This window comes from Centrocercus urophasianus, unplaced genomic scaffold (assembly GCF_019232065.1).
Source record: "Centrocercus urophasianus isolate 14NV4802_14NV808 unplaced genomic scaffold, USGS_Curo_1.0 seq_1378, whole genome shotgun sequence".
NCBI lineage: Eukaryota > Metazoa > Chordata > Aves > Galliformes > Phasianidae > Centrocercus > Centrocercus urophasianus.
The window spans coordinates 11-18,690 of record NW_024884562.1 but is presented as its reverse complement, the minus strand read 5'-3'; the positions used below and the strand labels follow the sequence as shown (position 1 = coordinate 18,690).

Below are 18,680 nucleotides of genomic sequence, written 5' to 3'. Positions count from 1 at the left end.
TCCTGGTGCCCAGCACCCCACAGGGAGAGTAAGCTTGGTGCTTCAGTGCTGAGGAAGGGGATGCTGCAGCAAAAAGCTCCAGCATTTCATGGCACACAGCCATCACCATCTGTCAGCTGTCCCTGATTTCTGCATCCCAGTAAAAGCCCACAGTTCCCTCCTACCTTTCCCTGCATTGTTAGCACAATTTCACCCCTGCACCCACCCACCTTGAGGCAGCAGGGCCTGGGTGATGCTCACCAGCTGCCTCCCATTCACCCTTCTGTCACTCTCCTGGGATGCAGCTACGTTGTGGCTCAGGCCAACTCTTCCTGCTGGCCCCAGCTCCCACCAAGCATGGAGAGGTTGCAGCTGGCTCAGCCACTGTCCTCTCCTCCCATACCTCCCACCCAGCATAGCTGCCCAGACTTGGACACACAGAGCAGCAAAAAAGCGACTTCCACCTCAGTGTTTATAAAACGCCCACTGGTCACTGTGTTACAACCTGAGCCAGGCAGCAGAGCCCCCACGTTGTGTGCAGGGGCTCAGCTCCACCCTGGGCCTGCAAGCAAGTGCTGGGGGCAGCTCAGCACCACTGGGTGCAGGCACAAACGTCATCATGATTACAAGGCAGCACAGGAATAGTTCCGAGCCTGGGGCTGGTGGCAGGAGTCAATTCAGGCCCTTACTGGCAGGGCACCAGGCCAGTGCGGCTGCAGCTCTTCAGGCGAGGATGGGGGTTCACCGCTGTGCTGCTGGGGCACGCAGATTTCTTCCCCAGGGGCACGCTCTGCCTGCACACCCATGCTGCCCTGAATGCAACAAGGGCCCAAGGAGGCCTGGCTGGGGCAAGACAAACGGAGCTCACATAGGTTCCTTGCTTGAAAGGGCTAAAAATTCATGCAGGCAGTGGAGCAAGAGGTCAGTGTGTGGAGGGGTGAGTACAGGGTGATAGAAGGCTGAGCCAGCATCAGCCCTGCGAGGAGACGATGGGGCGGCTGATGGTGCTGTTCGTTGTCATGGCCGAGAGCTCCCATCTGTAACACAACAACAGGGCACGATTAGAAGAAGCATGAGTCCAGCAACCAAGGCTGGAGCGCCCCAGGGAGCACGCATAGGTGAGCTCCAATGCAAGGCCTACAGTACCTGATGTCGTGGGGAAGGCAGGACTGGTCCAGGCTGTACTGGATCACTGCTAGCTTACACAACGTCTTTAGGCTAGGGCCTGTGGATAGAGGGCGATTAGCCACAGCAGTCCTCATCTGGGCACTATGGGGGATCAGGGCATCAGGCAATCAACGCCACAGGAAACGGTGCTTCTCAACGAGGCACCTGGTGGCAAAAGGCACACACCGTGCAGGGAGCACTCACGTACTGAAGTCGAGGATGTAGAGATCTGAGTGATCCATCAGGTCGAATTCATCGCCCATGCCCTCCTCCGGAGATGGGCTGCAGAAGCCAAACAAAGCTCATCAAGCAGTGTCAAAACACTTGCATAGCAATTGCAGTTCTTTAGGCTCCCCAAGGGCTGAGCAAGTCCAGGACTGAACTCAGCCTGCCTGGAACCCTCCGAGGGGTTCTTAAGAGCAGGCTGGAGATGGGATGCTACAGCTGCTCCTGAATGCAAGTGCGCTGGCGCCAGCTCCGTGCAACAAACCAGACCCATGGGCTGCCCCACAGCAAACGGGCTGGCATCCCCTGGAGAGCCCAGTGCAGAGTTCACAGCGATGCTGTCTCATGTGAGTCTGCCCCAGAATGTGTTAGAAAACAAACAGATCAAGGAGCCTGGGCAGGCAAAGGCCACCCCAAATGCAGTGCAGCAAGATACAGTCCACACCATGCCTTTTCAAAGACCTTAGGCCAGCTTCAATGCACAACCAAGCAAAGGCACCCAATGGGAAATACGAGGTCAGCCAGCTCACCTAGGGCAATTCAGACACTGCTCAGTGGCACAATGCACAGTCCAAAGAGCAGTGCTGGCAGCCCCAGTGAGGTAGGCAAGATCAAGCTGGACACCCATGTCAGCTTTCTGGGAGGCTCTCTCTAGTTGTACTGCAAGACCACAGGGCATGGGAGCCACAATCTATCTCCAGGGATGCTCTGCTCTTGCTGTCTACCTCAATTCTCGCTTCCCAAGGTAGCACAGAACATCTGCAGACTGCAACACAGTGTGCTGCTTGTGAGTCATGCCACGGACTCTCCAGAGCACTGATGCTGCTGGGGACAGAGCAAGCATGCAGTGTACCAAACCACCTCAGCACTGCTGGAGTGTGGTAAGCCAAGCAGCTTTCTTTGAGCGCATTATGGAAGATGCTTTGTTGCAGTTTTCTACAGAAGGTAGCAGCTCAGAATGAACAACTGAAGCAGCCACTGAGGTCTCCTCTTGGCTCGGCAGCAGCTCTTTTCCTCTTTTTCTGCAAAAGCCATATGTACTTGTTGCATTAGCACAAGTTCTCCTATTTTATTAGCATATGTTCCACTGCCTCAGCCTGCAGCTGGACTACCTTTAGGCTTCCTGCAGTTCAGGCTGAAGTTGTGTGCTAAGAACAACAGCACAAGGTTTGAATCAGATTCTGCACAGCCACAGAGTTCATTGCTCCAGTTCTCACACAGGGAAGATCTACTGCAGTGATTTCAGCACGGCCATTGAGATGTATGAGAAAGGTAGAGATGGCAGCTAGGAGACACCTGCACAGCAGTGCAGGCACAGACATCTCTCAGTCTGACTGCAGGAATTACTGCTGGCTCCATGCACAGCTGCTCGGCTGTGTCAAAATGGGGGCAGCAGTTTCAAGAGACTGCAGCTGAGCCATCCCACCATGCCATGCTCCCATCTGATGTCAGTCCTGGGGTACCAGCAGGAAGCTGTGATTTCAGGTATGGTCAGGGAACAACAGGCAGCCTCAGTTGAAGTTCTCTGCCTTTGTGGTCTTGACGGAGCAGCCAAAGTCACTTGAGAGATGGCTCACTGAGTCCCCCAGCACAGACAGACCAGCCTGTGCTGGAGCATTAGTGCTTTGCCCAAGCACTGATGGCTGTTTGGAGATCTTGCAAGAAAGGAAAGGTGTTCTGAGTCATTCTTTGGCTTGCCACAAGGCAATTCAGTACATTCTTACTGCTTAGCTGGGACCTCATGCAGTGATTCTCACTGCAGTGTTGCTTGCTGTCCACCTATAACCCACCAAGCTTCACATCAGACAGGAGGTAAGGCAGCACCTATGTCCCCACTCCTCAGCACCCCCACAGAAATACGAGGCACAGCTTGCTGCTGGCAGAGAAGACCTGCTGCTGATAAGTCCCAGCTGCCTGGATACAAGAACACCACAATCTAATCTCACATCCACGTCACAGGAAGACCTAGGGCATCTCTTATCTTCCAAAGAGAAGCCAGCAGGCAGCACAGTGCGCTCGTGGCTTTATTGCCCAACTGCAAGCAGCTGGGGAAAGCCTGGAGTTCAAGACCAGGAGTGCTGCAGCTCCCAATACACAGGGAACCAGCCAGAACCCAGCAAAACTGTTTGCTCTCCCTCACCAAGCCAGGCTTTTCTAAGCTAGGTCAGGATAGAGCAGCTCCAAGCCAAACCTGGATCAGCACCCATACAGCTGAACTCTGACTCATGGTACTCCATCTCCTCTTCATTCTCCCTTTGTCTCTGTTTGTGAAGTGGTGACTTTGGGAGGAGACCAAGCCTGGGACACAGCTAGCAGAAGCACTGAGCTTAGTGCCACATGGCTTCCCTGTCACCGAAATGGGACACAAACAACAGGATTGCTGCTGGCCTTAATGAAAACCCACAGATAGGCAACAGGACGGAGCACTGGGCAGGACTGCAAAACAAAAAGAAGCGCATGGATGATGCAGCAGCAGGCACCTGCAGAAGAACTCCTGAACAGCCTCTGGTGCAGTGAATCCCTGTCAGGAAGGACAGGGCACACAGGGGTTTGCCTGGCCGTGCCTGACACCGTTGCCTGGCTGATCCTGCAAGGCGCCGCTGGATCCCCCGCATCCGTATGTTCCCCTCCCCTTCCCCAGCAGGGGAGCACAGGTCAGCAGGCAGACCGCAGGGAGTTCTCCATTTACAATGACTTCCTGGAAAACTTCTTATCTTGCCAGCCGGCTCCAGAACACACCTGATAACCATTACAGGAAGCCAGCACAGCCCCCACCCCAGCCTGCAGGGCTGTCCCTCCATCCAGGCAGGCTACATTCTTGGCCACCAGCGGCTTTTCCTACCCCAGCCTGGTATGGATGAACCTTGCAGAAAGAACGAGGCAAACACTGAAGTTGGTCAGTGGAAAAGACAAGCTGCTGCCAGTCTGTCTGGCAGAGGTGGACTGGCCTCTGAAAAACTGGTGTCAAATTTAATGTGGTTTGCTAGTGTTAGTTAGGACAGCTGAGTTTTAACACCCAGGTTCATCTGCTGCACTATCTACCAAAGACTGCAACAACTGAGAGCATCCAGAGCTGCCATCGAGCCTTCTGCTACACAGAGCAGCACCCAGTATCTGTGGGGAGCCTGGATAAACTCAGCACCTCCCAGCACCTCACCGTGCACTGCAGGCTCCTTCGTACCCACACAGGCATCCTACCACTATGCCTCCTCCCACTGCCAAGCTCTTCTGCAGCTGAAGGCCCTTTGCTTCATCAGACATTGGTACATCAGCCCATCAACTGCCCTGTCTTGTCCTCTGCCCCAGCTTCTCCCCAAAAAGCCACTACCGGCGTCCCAGAGAAAGTCTCAAATCTTTCCAAATCATTTGGAGGGCTGAAAGCATTTCAGATGTCTGTGAAAGGTAAATGCTGGCAAACAGGCCTGTGCTCCAGAGCTGCAATCTGTCATTTCAGACAGCGCAGAGCATGTCCTGGTGATGGGCTACTTCCTTCCTTTTAGCAGCTGCTAAGGCTCTTGGCCACATCCAGCTGCTCTCCATCCTGACAGTACCAACTCCAGTGTTTGACAGCTAAATCCTTAACACTGGATCCCTTCTATGAAAATGGAAATTTTGCTAAGGAACACTGGTACACAGAAGGGAATGCTACTTTGCGTGAATGGCTCAAACAGCTCCCGGCTGAGCTGACATCTCTCTGCAGCTCAGCAGACACCAGTCCTGCCAATGAAGGAGAAATTCTGATGGGAGAAGCAGGGCAGCATGTAATGGAGAATAAATCAGTCTGAAGTCTGCTTCAGCACAGCAGACCAGGCCTGGGGTACCAGCGGGAAGCTGTGTCTTGCTTGGAGAATAAGACTTGTCATCAGGTGCTTCACAAGTTAACACAACTTCAGTTTCCCCTTTGCTTTTTCCAGAGGAACTATGATGTGTGTAATTTGTCACACTTGATGTTAGATGGACAGTTGCCATGTGGCTACAAAATGAAGCTGACTACAGCATGGAAGGAAATTGTGCTGAAGGGAATGGCAAACCCTTCCCCAAAGCCACACCATTGGCCCCCTACAACTCACCTGGTGCCTCCAAAGAGGATGATTTTGTCCCCTACTCTGCAGCAGCACTGCCGGCGTCGAGGACATGGGCCTTTCCCCTTGGGCTCAATCTTCCTCCATGAAAGGGAAACTAAGGTAAAGGGACAGGGGTGAGAGAATGCACCAGCTTGCCACAAAGCCCTGACCAAGACCTAGGTATAAGCAGGTTATGGAATTAAACCACAGAAGCAAATAAATGAATAAAACAGAGGCCCCACAGATACCAGTCAGCCAACATGCACCCTCCCCGTCCACCTCTTCTTTGCTGGAAGCAGAACAACGCACTCCCATCGGGTTGTTGATGGAGGCTCGCTTTGATGCCAGGCACGGCCCTCAGAGCTCTGGACAGGAGTTGCAGGTTCTCCCTGCAGCCACTGTGACAAAACCAGGCCTTTCAGCTACAAAGCTCGAGCCCAGGGGCTGTGGAAAGCAGCAGGTTTAACATCACAGGGAGCTGTGCAGGCAGGAGCGGTCAGCTCCCCTTCCCCAGCGTGAGCCTGATCTGGAGTGGAAGCCCAGGAACCAGCTCCATCTGTTGGCAGCCACGGAGAACGCAGAGCACCCTCCTCGAGCTGGGGCAGCTGGCTGCGGGAGAACGGAGGCTGAACCAGGCAGAGAGCAGAGCCTTTGCCCGTGCTGCTCCCTGTGGCAACGACGCTGGGGGTGATTAATCACAAACGTAAAGCACCAAAGCTTTCAGCAGCTCTCACACTAGATCACAAGTCAGCTGGGGAACAGCAAGCTGGCTGCTCCCCCATAACCACATACAATTCTTATAAGGCTTCACTGTGCAAAGTGATTAGCAATCAAATCACGTCTCGTGGATTGCCAGAAGTGTTTGAGTACAGAGGACTCCAAAACATCTTACAGCTGACCGATAGTTGGGGTACCAGATCAAGAACCACCAAGCTGACACAGTACCAAGAGAGCGTGCTGTGGTGATGCTGCAGGTTAAGCTGACTGGTTTCCCCAGTCTGGGCTTCACTAACCCCATACCTTTTATTCTGCCATCATTTCTGTGTGTTAAAGAACAGACCAAAGTTTTTTTCCAAGCACCTTCCAAATAAGCACCTTTCAGCAACATTTCCTTTTTCTAATGAGAGCTGGAGATGGTTTGAGGAGGTGCAGGGGCACTGAGCACAGCACATTTCTGTCTATGTGGTCATGGCAGCCATTTCCCCCAAGCAAGCCCTTGGACTGTACGTTCATCTGAGCACTCACACACCTGAGAGCCTCGAGCACCATCAGTGCAACAAATTAGAAGTGTAAATACCTGGATTGAATTTCCAGAGGTCGTGGAAGTGTCTGTTCAGGCGCGCGTTGTAGCCACCAAATACGTAGAGCTCCCCATTGTAGCTGACTGTGGGGAGTAAAACAGACATCAGCGTGCCACCCAGGGCAGAGCCCAGCAGGCCCCTGTCCCAACACCAAACACAAAGCAAAGCAATGCTCGCTGCCCACTTTAGCTTATATCACTTTCACACACAGGGCTGCACGCAAGGCTTTGCTACGGGCCGCAGCTCTCCACAGAAGCCAGGCTCTGAGCACCCCTCACCCTCCCACACTTCCACCCAGCGGAGTAGACACCCTTGTGCTAAGGATGGGAACTCCTTTCCATGTTCTCCTCTCCCAGCAGCCCCACACTCACATGCTGAATGGCTCCGGCGACCTTCAGGGAGCACTGGAGTGGGAGGGGAGTCCAGCCAGGAGTTTGTTTCTGTATCAAACACTTTAATGCGGTTACAGTAGATCTCGTTGTTGGAGTGAAATGGCCCAAAACGATCAGCTCTGCCCCCAAATACATACATCTTTGTTCCAATGATGGTAGCTGAATGGAAGTCTCTCCAGCGAGCTGGTGTACCCTGCAGGGACAGGTTAAAACAGCAAGAGAAACAGTGCAAGTTACCCAGGGCGGTGATACCTCTTGATAGGGATATGCCTTCTCCTGCAGATCCCAGCCACACCAAAAAGGAGCTGGGAGACAAGCATGGGCATCTACCCCAGAGAACAGCCCAACTGAGACTTTCTCCACAAACCAGAATGAAAACCAGACACTGACCTTGGCAGAGATTAAGGTCCACATCATGTTTGTGGTGTCCAATTTATGGATGTCGTTTGAAAAGCAGTCAGCCTGGAAGACAGCAGCGCAGCCTGGTTACCAAAGCACTGAGAGGCCTGCTGACACCAGACCAAGGCATCTACCCTAGAGACTCACACCACTCCTTTGGACCCAGCACTTCCTAGCAGACGCAGTGCTTGCTCCAAAACATCCAAGCAAGCAGCACGTGCACTTAACAAGGAGGTAAAGCTCATCCCTCCTTAAGCTGTTCCTTCTCTCCTGCAACCTTCCCATTTATTCAGAGCTTGGCTCCTACCACCAAGACCTGCACACAGCAGAATTTTACCTCCACTCCATGCCGCAACAGAAGAAGGTGGAGAAACTTCCTCTGCTAAGGCCATGCAATGAGAGGTAGGAGCTAGGATTACTCTAAGGAAACTCAACACACAAGAGTAAATAAAGGTGAGGATCCAACTAATCTGCAGCTTGCAGCTGAGTAGAGCTTGCACTCACACAAACAGAACAGACTTCTGCTCCTCCAGACAAGGGAGATGGCAGCAAAACCAAGAAGGCAGGCTTGTTTGGCCTTGGTTAAAAACAACCCATGCTTGTAGAGCTGCAACCAAGATCATGGGCTTAACGTGCCAGAGAACTCAGAAAGCCAGGGGAAGAACCAAGGCACTGCCATCACAGCCCAGGCTTTCATCCAAACAACGCGGTACAACTTTCCTCGAGTCTGGTGATAGTCTGAAGTGATATTTACTCTTCTAAGTTCAGAGCATAAGGATTTACTTCAAGGGGTGTTAAGCACACTGGCAGTGCAGGATGATCTCTGTCCTCCTTACAGGAAGGACAGGTGCTTGCTGGAGAGGCTCAGCAAGGCATGAGAAGAGGTACAGAGTACAGGGAGCATGCACCACACTGGGACAAAACAACAGCACTACAGAAAGTAGTGGTAGTACAGGAAAGTACAGGAAGCAGTGCATTTCTCGGGCGTTTCTTAGCTAAATTCAAATACATTTGTTATAATTGCTATTTATTTATCTAAAGTTGTTGGAGAAATGCGCCGTAAAATAGAACATTTATATTTTAACTCCGTATGCTTTGGGAAAGCAAACAAAAAATCTGCCCCTTTCACAGACCTACCAACCACCTCCTCTGAAAAATCATGGCACTCATTATCCAGGTTAGGCTCATAACTTTCTCGAGTTATAAAATGAAAGCAACTGTGAATATAAATATGCCCACGTCCCCCTGCCTCTGCTAACGCCCTGGGTAGGAATACCCTCTTTCCCAGGGGATTGCCAAATAAGTGTTTGAGATTACTCACCAGCTGTTCATAGCCTCCAAAGATAAACATGCTCTTTGCCAGGACGCAAGCTGAGTGCCCGTCTCTTGCTCCTGGGACCATTCCAGACACCTTTGGCGTGAACCACTTGTGCGTGTCTGAAATAAAACAGGAGGCAATGCTAAGAAGGTACAGTAGATGTCGGGGTGGGAGGGCTCTCCACAGCCATTCCTCATTGCTAGGCAGAAATCCTTATTTCACACACAGCACCTGCTTCTTCAGGGAGCTTCTCCAAGCGAGGCTGCCTACCTGAGCTTGCACAGAGGGCACAGCAACAGAGGCCCTCAGCTCTGGGGCACAGCCAACGTCCAGTGTGACAAACAGCTCAAGTTCTACATGTGATTAGTATGGCACTGCTTGAGCAATGTTATTTCTACTGACTCACAAGTAGGCTTTGCAAGAGGTGCAAGAGACTGGAAGCTGGCAAGGACTGTAGCAATTCTCAAGAAAGGCAAGAAATAAGACCTTGGTAATTACAGGGCTGTCAACATCACTTCGGTGCTGGTAAAACTATGGAGATTATGCTGAGAGTTATTGAAAAACACCTGAAGGACAACGTGGTCATTGGTTCGCAGCCAGTGTCGGTTCACGAGAGGAACGTTCTGTTTAACAAATTCAATCTCCTTTCATGGCAAGGTTACCCACCGAGTTGTCCAAAGGAAGCCTTCTGATGTAATGCCCGGCACAGAGCTCGACAAAAACAAGTGAGCAGTTGGCTGGCAGATCAGGTTATAGGGTTGTAGTGAACGGTTACATCAGGCTGCATCCAGTCAGCAGCAGGGCTCCTCAGGGCTTCATTTTAGGGCCAGATCTCTTTAACATCTTCATAAACGACTTGAAAGTAGGACTAGAATGTGTTTTGAGCAAGTTTGCTGATGATGCTAAATAAGGAGGAGCTACTGACTCTGCTGAGGGCACAGAGGCCTCACAGAGAGATCCAGATAAATTAGAGAGCTGAGCAATCACCAACCACATGACAAGAGACAGATTCTGCACCTGGGAAGGGGCAACCCTGGCTGTACAAACAGGCTGGGGGTGAGACACTGGGAGCAGCCCTGCTGAGAGGGATCTGGGAGTCTTGGTTGGCAGCAAGTTGAACATGAGCCAGCAGTGTGCCCAGGCAGCCAGGAGGGCCAGCCCCAAATCCCTCTCCGCAGGGCTATTCTCAATTAGTTCATCTCCCAGTCTGTACTCATATCTAGGACTGCCCCAACCCAAGGGCAACACCTTGCACTTGGTCTTATTGAACCTCATTCGGTTCTCATGGGCCCACTTTTCAAAGCCTGTTCATGTCCCTCTGGATGGCATCCCTTCCTTCTGTTGTATTGAGTGCATCACTCTGCTAAGTGTTACCAGGAAGCTTGCTGAGGGTACACTCAATCCCACAGTCTCAGTCATTGATAAAAATGTTGAAGAGAATTGGTACCAAGACAGATCCCTGGGGGACACTGCTTGTGATTGGCCTCCATCTAAATGTAGAGCTGCTGATCACAACCCAATGGCTACAAAGGTCCAGCCAATTCTTTATGCACTGAACAGTCCAGCCTTCAGCTCCACCTGGATCCACCATATTCTATGATTCTACAGTTTATCAACTTTGCCTCTACAGTTCCAACTACAGTGAAGAAATCACGCTAAATGGCCCAAGTGACCTCACAGCTTGGAGATGCTAACTAATTAATTGAAGAAAACTAGCACTCAAAAACCCAGCCAGAAGTGACTGACCCACAAGGTTATTGTGCCAACAGAGCTGCAGGGCACATCTTCACCTCTGCAGCTCTCCCTGTCTTATCTGCTCCTCTTGCCACATCTGCACCCCCTCACCCAGGGGAGATTTCCCTGCCCTCCACCCTTCACAGTCCCCTCACCACCGCTCCCCACACACCTACACAAGCTGGATTCTGCCCTCAGCCCACACGTCCCAAGAACTGAGTTAGAGGAGGACTTGAAATCCAGCCAGAGCTGTTCTCCATGCAGGGCAACGTGGAGCTGTGCCAGCAACTCCCTGCCAAGCACAAACAGGCACCTGTCCCATGAGCCCACAGACAGGCACAGATAAGCCTTGAGGCAGACGGAGATGTCCCCCCACAGCCCCCCTGAAATACTGCAAGCTGCCAAGAGCCGTACTTATTTCAGGAAGTGGTAAAACTGGAGCCAAAGCAACATTCTTTGTGAGGATAACTCCTCTGAACTTGGCCCATGACCATAGCAGTCCACCTAGGCTCTAGCTGGAACCACACAGAGGGGTTTGCAAGGTCAACAAAATCCTGGGCAGGCCAGCTAGCAAGAAAGCTGCAACAGCTATCAAGTTCCCATCCTTCCCAAGAGCTGCTTCCAAGCCCAAGTCACATGGCAGCAGCAAGAGCTTGGCCGGGCATAATGTGTCAAATCAGATGGAAGAGACCTTGCCTCACGGTCAGCTCAGAGCCTTCATCTCCAAATGACAAAATTGCACTCAGCCAGGACTTATCCAGCCTGATGCAACGGATACAATAGAGCTCACACCACAGTCGGAGGAGTGCCAGCCACACTTTCCAGGATTGGCAGAGGACAGGCGCTGTGTGCACAGACAGCTGCGCGGGGTTTGGACCAGGACTTAGGGCTGGCCTTTTCAGTTAATTTGCACTTAATGCTAAAGTGCTGGAATTGGCAGGGACACCAGGCAGCTCCCACTGCAAGGCTTCTGCATAGAAGGCAATCTGCTGTGGCTTCCTAGCTGTGTGTACTGGGGGAAGGGGGAAAACCCTGTGCCCAGAGAGCAGCTCCAGGCTTCAAGACTTCTGGCAACAAAGAGAACTCACAACCAAGCAGCAAGCACTTGTCACTGCAAGCCCACTTAGTGGCTTGTATTTAAATGAACTTGCCCCAGAATCCAGATGTGCCCCCCTCCTTCCCTGACACTCCTGTCCACCCAGTCCCTGAAACACCTGTGTGGAACAACAGCATAATGAAGAAAGCAACTTGAAATCTCAAGGAGTTTATCCTTCGGATTTATCTAATCTGGCTCAAGCCTGCCCTTATTTCTCCATTCTGTCCTCAGCCACTTCAGCACTTGATTCTCACTCTGTTTCATGCTTTCAGAAAGAACCAGCTCCCTCGAAAGCAACAACAATCCTCGAGAGCCCTTCTTGCTGCAGCCTTCAGCCACAGCTAAAGGGTACATCAGAGAGAGCTCTTCAGTTACAGCTACTATCGCTGAGAGTGCACAAAGCTGACAAAAAAATCCAAAATCATTTGCCTGTCAGAGAATTTCACTAATTTCTATTCAAAGGCTTTCACAGAGAGTCAGGTGTGCAGATGCCACCCTGCTGAATCATCCAGCAGCACCAATTCTTCATCTGCCCTGTTTGCTCTACGCTGCCACTTTGTAGAGACCAGAGGCAGGAGAACAAGCTGGGCAGCGGCACAGCGGGGCAGAGAAAAGGTCTCACCAAGGGCAGCTGTGATGAGGATGAGTAAGGAGGTGGGACTTACTGACATCAAAGGCATAGAGCACGTTGCAGGCGCCCTCGGTGTCGTTGCGGCCTCCCCATATGTAGACGATGTCGTCGATGAGCACTGCTGAGTGCCCATACCTCATGTAGGGCACCTCTCTCACTTGATCACGACTGTTTGTCCACACTGGAGGCAGCTTGATCCAGCGCAGGGACACTGGAAGCATAAGTTAGAGCCTGTGTTAAGCCCACTGTGCAGGCTGGCCCATCTACCCATCGCGGGCAAGCGAGCGTTCATGAAAGCAGAAAGCCTGATGGCTCTGTTTTCCCCCTGCACAATAAGGAGCAGAAGCAGTCTAGCAAGCAAGACAGAGCTGTGCCTGACCCCGAATAGTAGGTAGCTAAGAAATATGGAAGCACTGCTTCCCACTGTTTAGGCAAGACTGCAGGAAGCACAGAGGACTGGAGGAATCTGGACAGAAATAGCTTTGGTTCTGCAATACCACATCAAAAGAATTTCTGCTCTTGCTCATCCTGAACCAGGAGGGAAGGTACAACACACAAGTAGACACCCCCCCCCCACACACACACAAACCACCACATACACCCTCCAAAACAGGAAAGAAAAGAAGGGGGAAGGTGATAATGAATGACACTACTTCAGGCTAGTGATGTTTTTGAACAAGATGCTCAAAGCAGAAGGAATGGGCAGCACAGGAATAATGCACTGCAGGGCAAGGTGAGAAGGCATCATTTGGATTTTGGAAGCACAGTCTAAGAAAAACAACACAGTAGCTTTGTAGAAACAGCAATAATTGCTATTAAAATAATAAGAACATGACAAAAAAAGTAAAACCAAACTTTGGAGCAGACAGCTGTGTCTCTCTTATCCCCATCCACACCTCAGCTCTCCCTGCTGACCTTGAGGTACAAACAGGAGTGTCTTGTGATTACAGGTTCTCCTTCCTGGAGCCTGTAGTCACGTTCAGTAGTAGGCAGGGCAGCCAACATGCATTACAGGGCGGAACAACAGTGCAGGAGTCACAGCAAGCATTACATGGCCAGCCTTACCAAAGGGAAAGGATCAGGCACCTCGAGAGGCGAGTGTCCACCTCTGACGCAGGAAGGGCAGGGGGAAGTACAGCCAAACTCAAGCTAAACAGGATGTTCCCTACCTAAAACATGGTCTTCCTCTTCATAACATTGAGAGAGACCACTCAAAGCCCAGTACTTTGGCTTTGGCACTTAAACCCAACAGCACTAACTCAGCAAGGGCTTGGGAAGCCAGCAGCACCTCCCAGGCAGTGGCCACAGCACCATGACTCTTTAATACCAGGGAGTGGTAAACAGGGAAGGCAATACAAGAGCATTCCTTTGGGCAGGGTAGGAATGTGCTCCCCACAAGAGCAGTGCTCTGATGCCATTTTCAACTGCCTTGACTGTGAGAACCCAGTCTCTCTGGCTAGAGGTGAATGTCCAGTCAGGAGTTCCTGAGCTACGTTCCCTTCCACATCATGAGCCGATCACCTCAACAGAACCATTTTATCCACCCCTGCACATGCCGCTGCCTTCCCCAAAGCCAGATTTAGAGCAGTGCATTCTTTGTACCTTGCAGCAAACTAGTCTGCATATTAGGAGAGGTTGCAGAGTGGGCAGCACGCACAGCAACCGGCCCTTGGTTGCCAGCTGGACTCATCCAAGCACCTGTGCAATTTTTCAGCCTAATTATAGGGGAGCACTTTGCGGACCAGCTCAGCAGTCTCTTCAGTTCAAAGAGCACTGAATCAAGGAATGCAGCCTCTCCCAGCCACGGTTTGCCACGTTCACTGGCACGTCACTGCCACAGTTCAAATCAGCCCTCAGATACATACTAGGTCCTCTACAAGATGGACTCTGGCTGCTTCGCAAACAGTGCAAACCCGACACCAACCAGCTGGCTGCTGCCAGAATGGAAAACCTCCACCGAGCCACAGTCAGGCAGCACAGAACAGAGCGGAACGCGTTAAGCGACAGCGTGCAGCAGAGCCGATAACTGAGCGCAGCGCTCCTTCCCGCCCCGCCTTTACCTGCATTAAAAACGTGCACGTCGATCTGCCGCAGCGTCTCATAGTCTTCTCCGGAGCAATACCCACCGAAGGAGTACACCTTGTGCCCCACGGCCACGGCCGCGTGGTTCACCCTGCGCGGCCCGCCTTCCAGGTGCACCGCCCACCGTAACATCCCTCCTGTGAGCCCGGCGCTCCTCAGGGCTCCCAGCACCACAGCCTCATGCTTCTCAGGCCGTCGGCACGCCGGGCAGACGTCACCTGGCTCTGTAACAAAGGCATCATGCTAAAATAACACCATCCGTCTCGCGGGTCTCCCTGCCTTCCTTGAATGCCAGCTATGAAGGTCACATTGCTGCGCCCTCATCTGCCTTCCAGCTGAAGATGGTCTTGCTCTCTCCTTGGAAAGGAGATGCGGTGCGGGTACCGCAACCCGAGCAAAGTGAGGAGAGCACGTAGAGATGCCCTCCACACAGAAAGCTCGGGGCACTGTGCAGGCAGCACAAGGCAAGAGGTTGTTGTGAAGGCAGCGAGCGCTGCGTGCCAGCCATGCCCCAGTGGCACACACACGATGTACGTGCCAGAACAATTTGTCTGCATGAACGAATGCACACAGCGAGAGCCAACTAGGAAGGTGAAAAGAACAGAGCTGGGGGAAGAGTGCGGTCTCTGGATCAGTTGTGAGAAATGCCAGAGGAGGGGAAAAAAGCAAAAACAAAACAAAAAAAAAAGAAACGCACCACAAGGATGACAACCAATTCAAAAAGCCCCAAAAGAACACCTCCCTCCAAAAGCAACAGAGTCCCCACTAGGAGTGTGCACTGCAACAGCAGCACTCACGCGTGCTGATCACTCAGCATCAGCATAAGCCCCTTCCCCCTACCGTTCGTAGCTCTGCACATCAGGTAGGATGATAACTCACACTGCAAGCAGGTGGCTCGGAGCAGCTCTCGAGGCATTCAGCAGGGCAGATTTCTGCAGAGCTTCACCCAGGACCCAAGGATGCGGAGCACAGCCCTGCCCAGGCACTTGTCAGACAGCACCTCTGTCACAGCCGTAAGCAGTTCGTCCACAGCTGAAAAGCAGCCATTAGAGGAGAAGTGTCAGTGTTTCACACTGCCCAAAGAAAAACCCCTTTTTAATTGCTCGGCTTCCGCTCCCCAGACTTAGCAGGCTCCCCCCACGCTCCATTTTAGCATTTGCAGAAGGCGAAGAACTGTGCAGACGCCTCAGAACGATGACTAAAATCCCCACACGTTTTCTCAGCCCATTTTTTTTTTTGGAAGGTGGTTAAGTTTGCATGAAGGGAATGCTGCTCCTGAAGCAGCCGTGTGCAGAGCCAGGCGGCCCCAGGCCCTCCAGGCAAGCAGAGCCACAGCTCACAGCCCTGGTGCCCACATGGCCCAGCGCCACGCTCGTGCCTTATCTCCAGCTCCTCAGAGCTGGGGAAGGAGCCAGAGTGAAACTGATAACCAAAGGACACAGGCCAAGCCAAGTCTGAGCCAAGCTTCCCTGCAAGCCAGTCAGGTCAAGACGTCCCTCCTGCAGAGCCACTTCTCCTTCAGATTCCACCTTGTAATGCCTTTCTGTTCCTCAAAGCCAGGAAGCAGCTATCCTACAAGCCCTCCACAAAGCGACAGAAGAGTTTCCATGGAGACCACCAAAGTCACTTTTTAGGTGATTCTGAAGGAATACCCATAACTGTCCTTGGGCCATCACTGAAAAACCCAACCAACGCAGGTTTATTTTCCTCAAAGCCACTCCTTGGCTCGGCCATGCTGGAGGAGGCTCCTGAAGTTTGGAGCGGATTTCACCAGCCGTGCCAACATTGCCAGTGCTCCTCCTGGGGCAGACAAAGCTTTTTTTTTTTTTTACAAAGCAGTTCATTTCTCACAGAATATCCTGAGTTGGAAGGGACCCATAAGGAAGAAGGTCCAACTCCTGGTTCCACCACCACTGCTTTTATGGTAGAAAGATCAGGGAAATTTCATCCAGAGGGTGGTGAGGCACTGGAACAGGTTGCCCAAGAAGGCTGTGGATGCCCCATCCCTGCAGGCATTCAAGGGTGGCTCTGGGCAGCCTGGGCTGCTGGTTGGCGACCTGCACACAGCAGGGGGTTGGAACTGGATGTGGTCCTTTGCAACCCAGGCCTTTCTATGATTCTTCTTCCCCTTGGAGCCAGCTGGAGATGCTTGCCAAGGAAACCTCCCCACAGAGCAGGCCACTACCGTCACTACCAGGAGCAGCTTCATCATCAAGCTGTCATGGGAACACAGGAAACACCAGTGACACATCCCAAGGAGTCACCTGGCCCTGCACAGCAGCAGCCCACAGCCCTGCTTAGGGTGTTAGAAGCAATGTTTACTCCGCAGCAAACAGTGTCGCAATGTTATTTCCTACAATTACAATTACTCAAGGCCGAACCTACCAGGAAAAATTTTTCGAGAGCTCATCCCTGACAACAAAGCTGCCAGCTCACACACACCCAGGGGTGGTGCTGGGTGACAGCACCTGAGTTCATGGCTGTGCTTCAGATGCATCACCTTTGCCCTGGAGACAGGAGTCCTTTGCAAGCAAACAGATGCATAACCATCTTGCTTCTTGCTGCTGTTCATCAGACCAGGCCGACACGCACTGGCTTTACACAGAGAAAAGTGTGGGAAGAGCGAAGGAATCCTTAGGGGCTCCCTACTATGAGAACTTCTTAGCAGGGAACTAACACACTGGGCTCTGGATGGTTCTTAGAGTTGTTCAGTATAAGGATTACAGAGGGCACAGCCAGGGAGGGAGAGGAACCCCAAAAGCTGTGATCCCAGCATCGTGGCATGCAGCCACGCAAAACACATTTGTGATCTCCCACTTTGGATGACGGGGATCTCAGGAATAAAGCAGAGAAATACGGATACAGCAGAGCCAGATGGGCACACGCTGCAGGAGGCGGCACGCCGGGCAAACCTGGTGCCCCAGACTGACCCGACACAACAGCTGATGCTCAGAGCATCGTGATTCCATGCTGCCAAAAAGTTCAGCCTGAATCTCTTTGATGGCAAAGCAGCGGGTTCTGTCCAGGTGGTGGTGAGGGGTCCCTGCAGAGCACCTGCATCCCTCCACCTGCCATGCACAGCGTTACACACCCAGGTGTGCTTCCAAGCACGCGGTGCAGCAGCGGCCGCACACAACCACAGATCAGCCCACTGACACAAAGAACCACAACACTGCACCAGCCGAGCACAAGATCCCAAGTCTGCTGGAGGAGGAACAGCCGCGGACATCCTTCAACACCTCCTCCGCTCCCCGGCAGCGAGAGGCGTTGTGCTGCCGGAGCCTCGCACAGCCCCGTGTTCTTCGAGTGCGGAGCCCCGACAGCACACCCGTGGTGCCGAGCACAGCCAGCACGGAGCAGCCTTCCCTCCAGCTGCCCCAGCGTGTGCCTCCCGGCACTCCTTCAGCACAGAACATCGGCGGCTGAGATCACCAGAAAACAATTCGCTCGTTTCCCCCCCAGCACACCTTCCAAATCTGGTGCGGCGATTCGGACAGACGGAGGGGCGGACAAAAAAAAACTAAAAAACAAAAAACAACAGCCATGGTTTTCACACCCGGATCTTTCAGCGGCTTTATTCGCTACTCGCATGCCTAACAATTGGCTGCGAAAACGTTTCGTTCGGGACAGAAAGCAGCCAGCATTCAGCACGGCACCCAAACCACAGCTCAGACGCACCGCTCGGCGCAGAGCTCGTTGCGCCGCCCGGCTTCCCCTCCGCATCCAAACCCGCAGCCGCCCCAGCTGCCCCCCGCCCCGCTCAGCCCTTTCCTCGTCACCCCGTACACAGCAGATCCCTACCGTGCGGCCGCCTCGCTCCCCGGCTCCCAAAAGATGCCGGCCGTGAGGTTCAGTAACACTTAAAATAGCGCAGGCGGCTCGCACAGCCCATATAGATCGTTCTATTTCAGGGATGCCCAACGTACCGTCAGAGATAGCCTGAGAGCAGCCCGCTTTTCTCGCTCGGGCTTGACATTTACCCCGTGCTTTGACCATTTATGCTACGGCAGGGTCGAGCCGCAAGCCCGCACGTCCGGCAGCGCGATTTCGGCAGCGCTGGAGGAGGCCACGGTCTCGGAGCAGCCCGCTGAGGCACCGCAGCGCCCGACGGAGTTCGCTCCGGCTGCCGGGGCGGACGCGAGGTGCGGCCACGGCGCCGGCCGACCCGGAGCCCACACGGCCGAGGCCGAGCGCCGGAGCCGCCCGCGCACACAGAGCCCCGCGCGAGGCCCGGGGGCCGCCGCACGCTCTCAGCCGCACCGCGCGAAGGAACGGGGCCCGACGAACGGCCC

At 53.0% G+C, this 18,680-nt stretch overlaps 1 protein-coding gene across 2 annotated transcripts; it reads right to left on the bottom strand.

Moving 5' to 3' along the window:
* Nucleotides 1-434: 434 nt before the first annotated feature.
* Nucleotides 435-18,462, bottom strand: KLHDC3 (kelch domain containing 3). 2 transcript variants are annotated; one of them, XM_042813100.1, is made up of 12 exons: nucleotides 18,315-18,461; nucleotides 15,268-15,420; nucleotides 14,367-14,612; nucleotides 12,341-12,517; nucleotides 8,849-8,964; nucleotides 7,519-7,590; nucleotides 7,108-7,321; nucleotides 6,733-6,819; nucleotides 5,442-5,550; nucleotides 1,355-1,428; nucleotides 1,126-1,204; nucleotides 435-1,016 (listed from the first exon to the last, which is right to left on the bottom strand). In XM_042813100.1, exons 3-12 carry the CDS (start codon nucleotides 14,518-14,520, stop codon nucleotides 950-952), a joined length of 1,149 nt encoding a protein of 382 aa, XP_042669034.1. In that variant the 5' UTR covers nucleotides 14,521-14,612; nucleotides 15,268-15,420; nucleotides 18,315-18,461; the 3' UTR covers nucleotides 435-949. The 2 variants fall into 2 exon arrangements, with proteins under 2 accessions (XP_042669034.1, XP_042669035.1); XM_042813101.1 differs by lacking the exon at nucleotides 435-1,016 and having other exon boundaries at nucleotides 1,351-1,428; nucleotides 18,315-18,462.
* Between the last annotated feature and the right edge of the window lie 218 nt (nucleotides 18,463-18,680).

Excerpts from the sequence above, each read along its gene's own strand:
- KLHDC3 (XM_042813100.1), bottom strand. The coding sequence starts at position 14,520 with ATGTTACGGTGGGCGGTGCACCTGGAAGGCGGGCCGCGCAGGGTGAAC. Across the intron at positions 7,322-7,518 it reads GGACCTTAATCTCTGCCAAG|GGTACACCAGCTCGCTGGAG; the intron begins GTCAGTGTCTGG and ends CTGTCCCTGCAG. Across the intron at positions 1,017-1,125 it reads TGCCTTCCCCACGACATCAG|ATGGGAGCTCTCGGCCATGA; the intron begins GTACTGTAGGCC and ends GTTGTGTTACAG.